Source organism: Neomonachus schauinslandi, chromosome 14 (genome assembly GCF_002201575.2).
Source record: "Neomonachus schauinslandi chromosome 14, ASM220157v2, whole genome shotgun sequence".
Taxonomy (NCBI): domain Eukaryota; kingdom Metazoa; phylum Chordata; class Mammalia; order Carnivora; family Phocidae; genus Neomonachus; species Neomonachus schauinslandi.
Window position 1 is genome coordinate 84903293 of NC_058416.1, and position 12471 is coordinate 84915763.

Genomic DNA, 12471 nt, shown 5'->3' on the forward strand with positions numbered 1-12471 from the left:
GGACAGGAGGGAGGGGGGACCACAGAGGACTTTGGAATGACTCGTCTCACACACCCCGAGCACCAGGCAGAGCTCAGGGGCCGGGCAATCCCACAAGGAGAGAAGGAAGCCACCTTACCCGTGTTCTGTCCTCGATCTCATAGATCCGCAGCTGCATGGGCACGTTAAAGCTGTGCAGGATGTTTCCGCCAAATACCAGAGAGTCTACAGGGGTGTAGACTGCATGGATCCAACCTGGGGTGGGGAGGGCACAGAGAGGGTCAGCCACTGGCCCCTGGACCACTGGGGAGGGTCACCGACAGAAGCACGCAGAAGGGCACAGGAGGCCCAGGGGAGGACCCGGGGCCAGAACTGAGGATGCCCGGGCTGCCTGACGCAAAAGGCAAGGTTCCGGGCTGCCTGACAGGACTCAGACACACAGCCCCGATGGACTACTGCAGGTACTGACCCCTGGCTGGCTCGAGACGGTGGTGGGCAGCGGAAGGGCTTCGACAAAGGCTGCCTCGTGTTGCTGCAGGCCAGGCTGCAGCAGCCAGCAGAGGCAGGCCCTGTCCCCGTCCCATGCTGGCCAGGGAGCTGGACACCTCTCATTCAGGCTGCTCATCCATCCCTGAGCCTCTTCCCCGACATCCCTGAGAACACCCATCTCAGGAGGCGTCACAAAGGATTGCTTGGGGCCACAGCTAACGAGTGATGCCTGCCAAAACTGCAGGACCCAGACACGTTCCTGCCTGAGGCACAGAACAGCGAAGTCACCTGTAAGGACTGGAACCCAGGGCATCGGCCTCACTTGGTCCATGAAGGCTAGACAAATCAAGCCACCCAATTCCTTCGCCAAGTAACTAACACATGTTTCCAGGGCTCAACAGACCCACATGCGCTCCCGCCTACAGTAACAGCGCTGAGCTAGGGGACAGGCAATATTATAATCCACTCCCATTTACGGATGCTGAAACCAAGGCTAAGAGAAGGTAAGTCACTTGCTGAATGAAGTCACAGCGTCTCCGTTCTGAACCCCTACGCTTCACGGCCCCTCTATCACAGGCTCAGCACACCAGGCCTGCAGGTCCCAGGAACCGGCCAGGGAGGCAAAAAGAGACACGCAGAGAGAAACAAGAGAGACAGAGGTAGGACAAAGACAGACAGAGGCAGAGAGACTCACAGTGAAAGATAGGATCAGCAGAGGAGAAAGGGGACAGACAGGGCAAACCAAACCTCGAGACCCCGAGACCCCAAGCCCAGGTGTCCACGTCTCCTCTGACCCCTCTTCTCCGAGCTGTGTGCATAACGTGTTTGCGTGGAGGATGACTACAGAGCCCCCACCCCGACCCAAAACATGCCCGCCCTGGGTCCCAAGCAGCCACAGCTGGCCGCGGCTGCCAGGAGCAGAGGTTCGAGGCCACTGCTGCCCTCTATGGGACACCCGGGGCGCTGGTCCTGCCCTGCGGGGGAGGGGAGAGGGCTGAGCTGGTGGTCCTGGGGCAGAGGGGTCCTGGGGGATGGCGGGGGAAAAGCACCAGCGCAGAGCACACGAACGAAGGCTCTATGCAAGCTGGTTCTGCCGTTAGCTCCCCACACCGGCTGTGCTGTGCAGGTGTGCTCTTGTCGTGTTACCTGGGCGCCTTGTGCAGGACAAGCATGGCTGCCGCCTTGCCTTCCCCACCTGCTTCGGCCTCTCCATCTCAGCTGTGTGCCGACTGATTTTCTCGGCGGCACGTTTTTATATTTTTGCTGAGCAGAGCTAAGCTGTCTATTACTGTTCTTATTACCACCATCAACGTGACTTAAGCAACATTTCCTAAACTGGGACCCAGGACTGCCAGGGTCAAGCAGATGCACATGGTGGGGTGAAGCCTGAATGGGGCAAAGATTCCTGGGTCTTGTTCCTATGCTCCTCACATGCCCAGCCAGGGCCCTACAGAAAGCCCTAGCCCCTCGGACCTGGGTTGGAAACCGTCCCATGGCCGACTCACCATGTGATATGGGGCACTTGACCACCCCTTCTCCTGGCCTCCATCTGCCCATGTGAAACGAGGGAGATCACTGTCTCCCTTGTGGGGAACCTGGTGAGCAAGAACTCAGTCCACGTAAGCAACTGCCACTGATATTCATGGTTGTCTCGTCCATCTTGAAGGCTTTGCAAAGAGTGGTGCCCACGTAAATCTGCATTTAAGGACTCTCCCTTCTGTCCTCTCAGGTGGAAACACAGACACACCTGACTTACACCTATTACCCTACTGGGTGAGCAAAGAGGGAAACGGAAGAGAGGTTCTGTTTCAAGTGGAATGGCAGGGAATCTATATCCCCAGGCATTTCAAAGGGTTCTAGAAGCTTCTACCCACTCTCCTCTAGTCCCCAAGCCAGGGCCTCACAGGTGGGTCAGGCAGCCTCAAATGGATTAGTCACTGCCAAGTTCCTCCCCCTACCCTTCCTCAGATCTGTTCCATGACTTAAACACTCCCTCAGGAAGAACCAGGGAGGGGAAACAACAGTGCTCATAGGCTCCATCCATCCCCACCCTCCTGATGGTGTCTCCTTGGCTGCACCCCAGGAAGCACGAGAGAGCAGGTGTCCCAGGCTGGTGACTGGGCTGGGGAGCATGGCATCTGCCTCTTGCTTCCGGGCCAGAGTCGCCAACAACATCAAGGCAGTAACGGGCGATTCAGGCCAAGTGACAAGGGACAGATGCAATCATGGAGGGAAAGCAGGCAACCCACAAAACCTACTGACAGGTGTTCTCTGGGACCTGAGGGGCAGTGGAGCCCAGGGAGTCTCTCTTGCCCTCAACCCAGACACTCAGGATTCAGAAACGAAAGTCCCCCTCCCCCCCCCACCCTGCCATCCACATTTGTCTGTCTTTGTGGCTGCTGTAGGGGTAAACCCAAAAGTCTATGGGTAAACCCCATAGAACTCGGGGGCACCTCACAAAGGGCCACGACCTGCTTCCTTCATGAACTCCCTGAGCTGGGTCAGGCCCTGGGCTGGGCAGGCCAGCTGCCAAGGTGTAGCCTCTCCTCTCTAGGACCTCCTAGCTGCTACCAGGGACCCAAACTGGCAGGCCACAGGCTGCGGCAGACTCACGATGGGGAAATTTGACAAGACAATCTGAATTGCTTCCTCCTCTAGAAAAGCAGGAAGATGGGCCCACCAGGCCATTCTCCTCCAGCTTTAACTGGCTTGAGACGCGTAACAACTGTCCGGTTTCCTGGAGCCCACCCACCCTCTGCCTCCCATCCAGCCAGCTTCACTGCCACCCTCTCCCTGGTCTGTACCCATTTTACAGGTGGGTCATCTGAGGCCCAAGCCACATTACACTATTAAGTAGCTTCAGGTTACTTTTTCTCAGACTGGCCCCAGTCTAAGAAACACCTAGGGCTACCCGTGAATTTGGGGTCATGAGTGATTTTTTTTTTTAAGATTTATTTATTTATTTTAGAGGCAGAGAGAGAACAGGGGGAGCAGGGGGAGCAGAGTGAAAAGGAGAGGAAGAGAAGCCACTGAGCCCAGAGCCCGATGTGGCACTCAATGTGGGGCTCAATCCCATGACCCAAATATCATGACCTGAGCCAAAATCAAGAGTCGGATTCTGAGCCACCCAGGCGCCCTTGGGTCATGGGTGATTCTTACTACAAAGCAAGGATGGGAAATACTTTCAGGCCAGTCCAAGCCACTGACCTCAGGGTCTTTCCTAGGTTCCTATACTGGGCTCCCCATCCTGGCTGCTACCTGGCTGGACACGCATTCAGGACAGAGAGAATCTATCGTATAGCCTCCCTATGACCTTCCACACTGCCAAATGGGCCCTTAAGAAAGTTTGTTAAATGAGCAAATAATTCTCCCAAAGTCATATGGCTGAGAAGGAAGACCGGATCATCAGTCTGCTGACTCCCAGGCTAATGGGGAACCAGGTCAACTCTGAAACTAGACACACCTGGGCTCTTGCCCTGCTCTGTTGCTTATTAACTGTGTGACCTTGGACTAGTTTGTTCACCTCTCTGGGCCTCAGGGACCTTCTTTATTTAAGATTTTTTTTTTTTAATTTTTTAAAGTAATCTCTACACCCACTGTGGGGCTTGAACTCACGACCCCAAGATCAAGAGTCATGTGCTCTACCAACTGAGCCAGCCAGACGCCCCCACAAACCTTCTTTATTTAAAGAAAAGGCAGGGAGAAATAAGTTTCTCCCCACATGCTTATGAAGAAGGTAAGTAATGTATGTAAAATGTTTGTTGCTCAGTAATGCGAGTTATTATTACCATTAACCATAGTTCCCCTCAGCTGGTGCAGCCAGAGGAGGAGGCTGAGCCCATCCACATGGTCAGGGCATTGGCCACAGGCATCACATGAAGGAAAAAGATGTCACTGGGTCCATCTGACTTCCGATTCCTTGGGGATGATTTCCACCTCCAGTTTTCCATCCACCTAATGATCAGGCTGAATCTGGGTAACCTGCCAGGCACTCCGGAACCTGACTGTGTGCCCTGGTGAGGCCATTGTATTCCCACTGCCTCGGCCACCTTCAAGTCTTCCTCTTCCAGGCAGCTTTCCCAGACCACCCAAGAATGAGGCCTGAGAACCACCACCCCTACAGCACACCATGACCCAGCCCCTTCATCCCAGAAACAAGAAGAAAGAGTTAAACCACATCTTGCAAAGACACGGGAACATTTAAAACCCTCCCAACCTGGCAGCCTCCCGGGTAGCCTTCAGAGTTGAAGACCTGCTGAATGACCCCCAGGGAAACGTGAGGCCAGCATGAGACAGGAGGATAAGTTGTCTAAGGTCGCACGGTGGGGACAAAAATCCATGTCAGAAGTGAGAAATGCCAGAATTAGATGCTCTACTCCTGATACAGGAAAAACCCACATGCAGAGAGGCCTTGTTGCCCAAGGCTGGCTCTCCATTCTCCACCCAAAGCCACACTCCAACTCCCCCGACCCTCAGCTGTGTGTTTGCCCACAGCTTAGCGGTGTGGACGACGGAAAGAATCCCCAGGTGCCCAACTACTTCTGTAACCGCAAAATTCTGGTCCTTCAGTTTTCACTGGTTGGCAACAAAATGAGAAAAATGATGATGACACAGACTGTCATAAACTCAAAACTATCAAATTTAAAGAACTGTCCTTGGGCGCCTGGGTGGCTCAGTTGGTTAAGCGACTGCCTTCGGCTCAGGTCATGATCCCAGAGTCCTGGGATCGAGTCCCACATCGGGCTCCCGGCTCGGCGGAGAGCCTGCTTCTCCCTCTGACCCTATCCCCTCTCATGCTGTTTCTCTCTCTCTCTCTCTCTCAAGTAAATAAATAAATAAAATCTTTAAAAAAAAAAAAAAAAGAACTGTCCTTTATTCCGAAATTACAGATTTCCAACTTTTTTTAGTGTCAGGATCATCTTCCATTTGTGAAAATCAGCAATAGTAGATGCCAGGTTGTTGTTTTGTTGTTGTTGTTGTTGTTGTTGTTTTAATTAACACCTATCTTTAGCAAAACTACAAATTTGTAACTACAAGCTCCAAACTTGTTAAATTTCATTGGTCCCTGCAGAAATCAAGGCTTGGGAACCACATGTACCCCCTGCCTCTGAGAAGGTGACAAATTCTAACTGTCCTTTTTTCACTTCCGAACATCCTGGTGTCTCACTCACAACCCTCAGGGCCAGGAGTCTTTGCTGGGGTCTAACTGCTAGCTGCAGTTCAAATCCTCCTCTTGCCTTCCACAGACAGTCACACCCCTGCTGGGGCTCAGATGCCGCTTCTCAAGACTTTTTACAACTTGCTAAGTCACCAAAATGAACACCCCTCCCATCCCAGACTGAGGGGAAGCAATGAGCCACCTCCCAGCTCTGCAAAAGGCCCTGAGAAAAGAAGATCTGTCCTCCCAGGGAGGTTAGGAGGCCAGCACTCAGTGGGACCAGGTTGGGAGGGGCCTGGAGGGTTCCACAGTTCAGCCCCACCCCACTCCCATTGGAGATGGGATAGCTGAGGTACAGAGAAGGGAAGAGACCAGCCCAAGGTCACAACGAGAGTCAGCAGCAAGGTCAAGAGCATTATAGAGTTCCCTTGCATCCACCATGGCCAATCCTCCAACACCTAAAGAGTGGCTTGAACACACTTGAGAGGTCTCTGTGCCGCATCTGCCAAGGTATGTACCATAGACTCTGTCCACTGACTGTAACCCATTCCTGTCCCAAGAGGGGTCCCTCCCCTCCCCAAGTCTGAGGATGGACCTGGGGCCATGGTAACAAAGTCACCCCCACTAGACCCTGCCACTTCCAAATCCCCAATTTCCCTAATAGTGAAAATCTCTACCTTACGCCCAACTTTCTAGAAGAGCCCAAGTGTGCAGGCCCCATCCCCTCGGTGGGAGATGCTACCATCACAGCCCCCTCTTCATTTGACACTAGTGCTTCATGTCCAGACCCAAGGCCAGCTTCCAACCCAACTCCCAGAAACCTAAGTGTGACCAACTTCTCCATCCAATGGATCTTAGTTTCTTCAAAGGATACTCCTAAGGTTCAAAGGATACTCCTTAGTTTCTTCAAAAGATACTGCCCACTCAGTGGCAAATTCCCTGCAAGCTCCTTAGCACAGCCATATACATAGCCTCTACTTATATACACCCAGTGACAGGGAGCTCATTATCTAGCAGAGCAAGTCATTCCAACACCACTTGGCTGTACCTCTTCTTCCAGGAGACAATCTTTCAACTAAGCTGACTGACTGCTGATCCGATACACCTTTACTTCCCTGGGTAAAACCACCCAATTCCTCCTCCAAATTCATCTCACCTGATGTGACATCCAGACTCTTATCTCCAGGACGACTTACTTACTCTCCAAAGTATAGTGACCAAAAGGAGCACAACTTCCTATATGTGACCTGACCCCCTTACTTTATACAGTGGGACTGTCACCTCCCTCATCCTGGATAAAATGTTACCATTAATGCAGCCAAAGACTGCACTCCCTGACCCCTAGAGCATCTGTCAAACTCACTGGCGCCTCAGCCTGTAACCGCCCAAAAGCCCTCAGTCCATCACCAAAGAGCTGTAAGCATGTAGGTCTCAGCTCACTCAGTCCTCACCACCACCCTGGGAAGTCTCACTCCCATTTTACAGACACGAACACCGAGGCACAGAGAGCTTAACTCACTCCTGTGAAGTCATAAGCACCAGAGGTGAAATTCAAACTAAGGCCGTGCTGACTCCGGGGCCGGCGCTCTTAATTACTGCCCTCTACTCTACTTGCAGCCTTAATTTCTTTTTCTCTTTTCTTCTTCTTCTTTTTTTTTTTTCTTTTGGCGGGGGCGGGGGGAGTCCAAGTGCAAGAGCTGACATTGACCTTGACTATATTTCACTTTGTTCTGCAGGAAGGAGGCAGCCACATCGGGTCCTTCCCCAAAGCTACATTCCCCTCTGCCCATTCCCTAGGCTTTCAGACACCCCTGTAAGACCCCCCACCCTGGGGTCTGCCATGCCCAGAACCTGCGTGGGACTGCCATTACCATACGCTGCTTCCTTGGGTAAAACAACCCAATTCCTCCTTCAAGGGAGCGAACCCAGCCGCCTCCCCACAGTACCACTGTGATCCCCTCACACAGAAATCTCCACAGGACGTCCTGAGGGAAGCCATTTGCGCTTCCCCTGAGGGAGGGTGCTAGGCTTTTTCCCCAAGAGTGAATTCTAGCCCACAGGCAGGGAGACACAGGTTAGATGTGAGAGGGACAGGGGGCTGCTTCTTCCTGCAGCCCGAGGCCTGCCTCTCTCAGGGACTGCCAATGGCCATGCGGCCCACAGAACCCCGTCACTGGGCCCAAAACCCTGGCTGAGGCTAGAGTCTTCTCCCAGGGCTGGGAGAAGTGGGGCCAAGGGAGAGCCCGGCGCCAGCCTTGCCGGAACCTACCGGAAGGGATGAAAAACGTGTAGCCCTGTTTCAGCTCAATTCTTTGGCATCGCTCCACGCGGTCTCCCAGAAAGATGTCACTTTGTTTGCCTGACAGCACCCACTCCTCGTACAGTGCCAAGTTGTGCAGGGTTGGAGGAATCAGCCAAAAGATCTTGGGAGGAAAAGGAGGCAATCAGCTGAAGATCCGGGCCAAAGTCCTGGATTCCTTCCAGGCTGTGCCACAACCCAAGGAGACAGCCCCACCTGCCCGGGAGTGGGGAGGACAGGGGACCGCCTCCAGGCCCCAGGCCCAAAGGGTCTCTGGGGTGGCAGGGAGGCTCTGCCGCCCTTCTGGGACACCCCTTGCCTGCCTTTAGGGAATCTCCATTCCCACTGAAACACCAGGGTGGATAGAGTTCCTGGACTGGGTGGAACATTCTTTCTCCTGGGCCACAGGCTTGCTGGGGAGGTAAGGGAAGGAGAGGAAGGGAATTTCCTAAGTTGTACGATAAAACGGTCCAATAAAAAAACCCAGCCTGCGCTCACTCTGGAGAGGGAGGAAAAACATCTGGAACCAAGCAGGATGACTTCCTACCCAGAATTTCTTCCAACACGTTTGGTTAAAACAAACGCACACACAGACGCAGACGAGCAGGGCGATGCGCGACCGCTCAAGGAGCACCCACATCCGTGTGGGGCGCACGCGGAAGCAAACGCGGCAGCAGCATCCTGAACGCACGCACCACCTCCTCTCTCTGGGTGACGTCTGTCCCTCAGATAAAATGTTCTTGGAGGCAAGTGGTGTCGGCAACTAGACTTTTACGTCAAACGGTCTCAGTGCTGGGACAGCGGGCAAGGTGAATGCCGGGAGTTCTTGGCAACCAAGGCTGGAGCTCTGATCTGGCCTGAGGTGCAGAGAACACTGGACTGGGTGAGCAGGTGCGAACAGATAACCAGATGTGATGCGGAAGAGCTGACCTGGATCCTTCCCTCCAGACGACAGAGAGTGGGGAGGTGGCCCTGAAAGTGCTCACAGGGCGGGAGCTGGCTGGGCACGGGGCAGTGAGGACAGGCGGAAGGGCGAGCGAGTCCCTCCATTAAGAAACAGCCAGGACAAGGGGCACCTGGGTGGCTCAGTTGTTAAGAAACAGCCAGGACTCGGCTCAACTCACCTTCCCACCCCGGAAAACATGGTACCAAACGGAAGTGCCTCCGAAGTCGATGTGGAAGTCAGTGAAACAGCCTTTCACGCTCATCAGACAATACCTGTGGCATAGAAGCAGGGGAGAAGGAAAAAAAAAAAAAAATCATTCAGTGCCTGAATCACAGGAGGTGGGCCAACAGCCTCAGAGGTGCCTGACCTGCTGCCCTTTTAGAAATGCTAACACTGGGGAATTTTCTTTTCTTTTCAAACCCAATTCTAATCGGAGTTCCCCCTGGGGGAGGCCCCTGTGATCAGATGACAAATCTCAAGCATTGGCCACCTGCCCCCAAGGCTGGGGGAGGCATCTGGGTTTTCAGGTCCCCAGGAGAGAGCTGGCACCCCACAGTCCACTTGGTTCCTTCCTCACAGACGGCTTCTGCTCTTGCCCCACCCCCACCCCCACCCCAGGGACCGCTGCTCCCTCCCAGCGCCTGTCCCTGCAGTTCTCCCAAGATGCCAGTCCCCTCTGCAGCAGCTGGGCCCCTGGAATTCCACTGTAAGCCACCTGCAAAGCTTGCCAATTACCACTCCCCATTCATCTCTTCATTCGCTCAACAAGCGTTTACGGAGAGCCAACCGACGGTCCAGCCCAGAGCTAGGCAGGCACTTAGAGAAATGTGTCAGAATGCATCAGCCCCCTGCCCTTCAGGATGGGACGTTCTTAACGGAGCAGTGCACAGGAAAAGTGAAATAGCAAGACAAACTGCCACTAACTGAGAAGTGAGCAATGCAGCTCCAAGTACAGGGGTACCAGCCACAAAAGATCACCGTGTAGGAGTCCACGGATATGGAATGGCCCGAGTAGGCAAACCTACACAGACAGAGATAGATGAAGGGCGGCCTGAGGGTGGGGGTGGGGGTGGGGGTGGGGGGCAGGGATGTGGAGTGACTGCTAATGGGGACAGGGTTTCATTTTGGGGTGATAAAAATGTTCTGAATTTGACTGTGAATGCACAACTCTGTAAACATACAGAACCACTGAATTGTACACTTTAAATGAATGAATGGTATGTGAATTCCATCTCCATATAACTGCTAAAAAAAAAAGTAAAGGGATTAAGAGGGAATGCTGGGGGTGGGGTGGTGGACAGGCAGAGGGGAGAACCTGGGCCTCAAAGGCTTGGGGGGAGGAGGTGCATTCAGGAGAAGGAAGCCACCAGCAGCCCCCCTTCTGAGCTCTCGCAGCAGTCAGATAACCCACCCTTCCCTACAGGAACTCACCAGTCTCCTCCCTCCTCCCTTGACATGCTGCCGTCCTAGGGGTGGGCAGAGCTTAAGGGGGGCGGGGGGGGTGCCCGATAGAGCAGGCTTCCAAGTCCAGGCCTGGCAGACAGCGATGCCAGGGCCCCCTCTTTCCCTCCCACCTCTTCCCACAAGAGCCACCGGCAGCACGGATGGGGCAGCCTCCCCACGGCTCATGCTCATGCACCTTGGCACCTCCAGAGGCCCACGCACACATGCTTACCCCACTGACCTCTTTTCCCCGCTGCACTTTGCTTTTCCATGGTTTGGGGAAGAGGGGAGGAATGGGGCAGGGACAGACAGGGAGGAGCCAGCAGCAAGCCCCAGTGGAGATAATGGGGGGCGTGGGGCTGAGCTGGTTAGGAGGCTGGTGGGCTCCAGGTGCCCCCTCCCTCTAGCTGCCTTTTGCACCTCACATTCAGGTGGACCCGGGGCTCGGCAGTATGCAGGCAGCGTGCCCCGCGTCCCTCCTCCGGATAGGCTGGAAGGAGCCTTAACCATGTGTCTGCAGGAGGCTGACAAATCAGAAGGCCTTCCCCCACATCAGAGCCCCGCTGCCTAGCAACCCCATCGGAGGGGTGTAGTTGACAGCACAGGACGCAGCCCTGTCACGAAGACAGGCGCGGGCTGCGGGGCTGACGCTGGGGTTGTTAAAGTCCCAGCTCGGGCTCGGGCTCTGGCTCTGGCTCTGCACCCTCCCGCCTCCGCCCCGCACGCCCAGCCAGGTCCCTACTCTGAAGACCCGAGTGACCCTCTTCTCTAGAAGGAACAGGGGTGAGGAGTGGGGGTGAAGCCCTGACCCACCCCACCCCCACGGACCACACCGGCCTCCTGTGGAAGCACCACTTCAAAATATTAGTCCTCATTTTCCTAAATCCACCTCTTCGTCTGGATTTTTTTTTTCTTTTCTTTTTTTAATCTAACCTTGGTTTCCACCCCCTTCAGGCCTCAGCAGAAAACAGCCTAGAGAAAACAGTTTAAGTGTTTGTGGGGTGGAGCTAGGAGATGTGCTTCCTTCAGTCTGCAGCTGGGTAACCACCCAGGTGCCCGCAGCGGAGAGGAGAGGAGCTTGGTTCTTGGGCACCAGGCCCCAGGCTGGCCTGGCCACACTGGTCACCACCCCCCAACCTCCTGCCCCCAGCCCCAACCTCCCCAGGACGGGTGGACGTGATCCCAGGAGCTGCGGCAGCTATGTGCAAGGAAAGTTCTCCAAGTTGTGCTTGCGTCTGATCTGCCCTCCCAGTCACCCTCCAGCATCCTCTGAGGCCCTTCGGAGCTTGGGGGCGCCACTTCCAGCCCCGCCTCTCCTAGAGAGGCCCCTCCTCCCATGTCCCTCATTTCCTGGCCGCCAGGCCGGCCGCCCCTCCCGCCCGGCAATTGCATGCGTCGGGGCGGCCAGGGTGGCTGTGACAGGGCGGCTTTGTCCGGGCCCCTGCAGCCGCCACCCCCGCCCTCCCTCCCGCCCCGCGCTCATTCCGGGTCTCCCCCCTCACTCCTGCTCCCGCTCGCTCTGGCGTGACGCCTTTGCACTGACCTCTACAGCTTCCTCTTCCAAAGCACACCGCAGTCACATGGGCACCCCGGCTCGGTGCCACGGCCGCTAAGCTCTCCCCACCGGCCAGCCAGCCTGGCTTCCGCCTCGGCTGCCCCTTGCCCGGAAAGCCGCGCCCCTCGACACCCCCCACCCACCGCCCGGTGACTTCCGTGCAGGAGTGCACCCTCCAAGTTGGGGGATGAGAATCAGGAGCCCCCGAACTAAGCCTTTGGGGGGTTCCCGCCTCCCAGGGCCCGGGCTGGCTGGGGAGGAGCGTGGTAGGAGGGGGCGCTGCACCTGCAGCACCAACTTTGGGGCGCTGCCTGGGATCTGGGGAAGCGGGGCGACCCCACCCCTCCCTTTTCCCTCCAACTTAGGGAAACTCCCCCCCGCAGCTCAGGCAGCATCCCCTGGGGCAAAGGTCTTGGCGGGAGGGTAACCTGGGGAGAGCTGGCACCCGGTGACGGGGCTGAAGGCACCGAGCGCGCGCGCACACACACTATACACACTTACACGCAGCCCCGGGAGACACAAAGAGCTGCTCCGCGACGCCGGCTGCGCAGCCCGAGGGCGGGAGGCGACCCACACCCCGCCCGGGCGCGCCCCGTAGGAGC

At 55.6% G+C, this 12471-nt stretch overlaps 1 protein-coding gene across 2 annotated transcripts in view; it reads right to left on the reverse strand.

Annotated features, from left to right (window-relative positions):
- KDM2B (lysine demethylase 2B) overlaps nucleotides 1-12471 on the reverse strand; it is a 122824-nt gene that overhangs the window by 73930 nt on the left and 36423 nt on the right. For both annotated transcript variants that reach the window (XM_021698552.2, XM_044921002.1), the window contains exons 7-9: nucleotides 9050-9143; nucleotides 7896-8049; nucleotides 119-234 (exon numbers count right to left, since the gene is read on the reverse strand). In XM_021698552.2, coding sequence (XP_021554227.1) covers nucleotides 119-234; nucleotides 7896-8049; nucleotides 9050-9143 — 364 coding nt within the window. The remainder of the gene's footprint in view (nucleotides 1-118; nucleotides 235-7895; nucleotides 8050-9049; nucleotides 9144-12471) is intronic.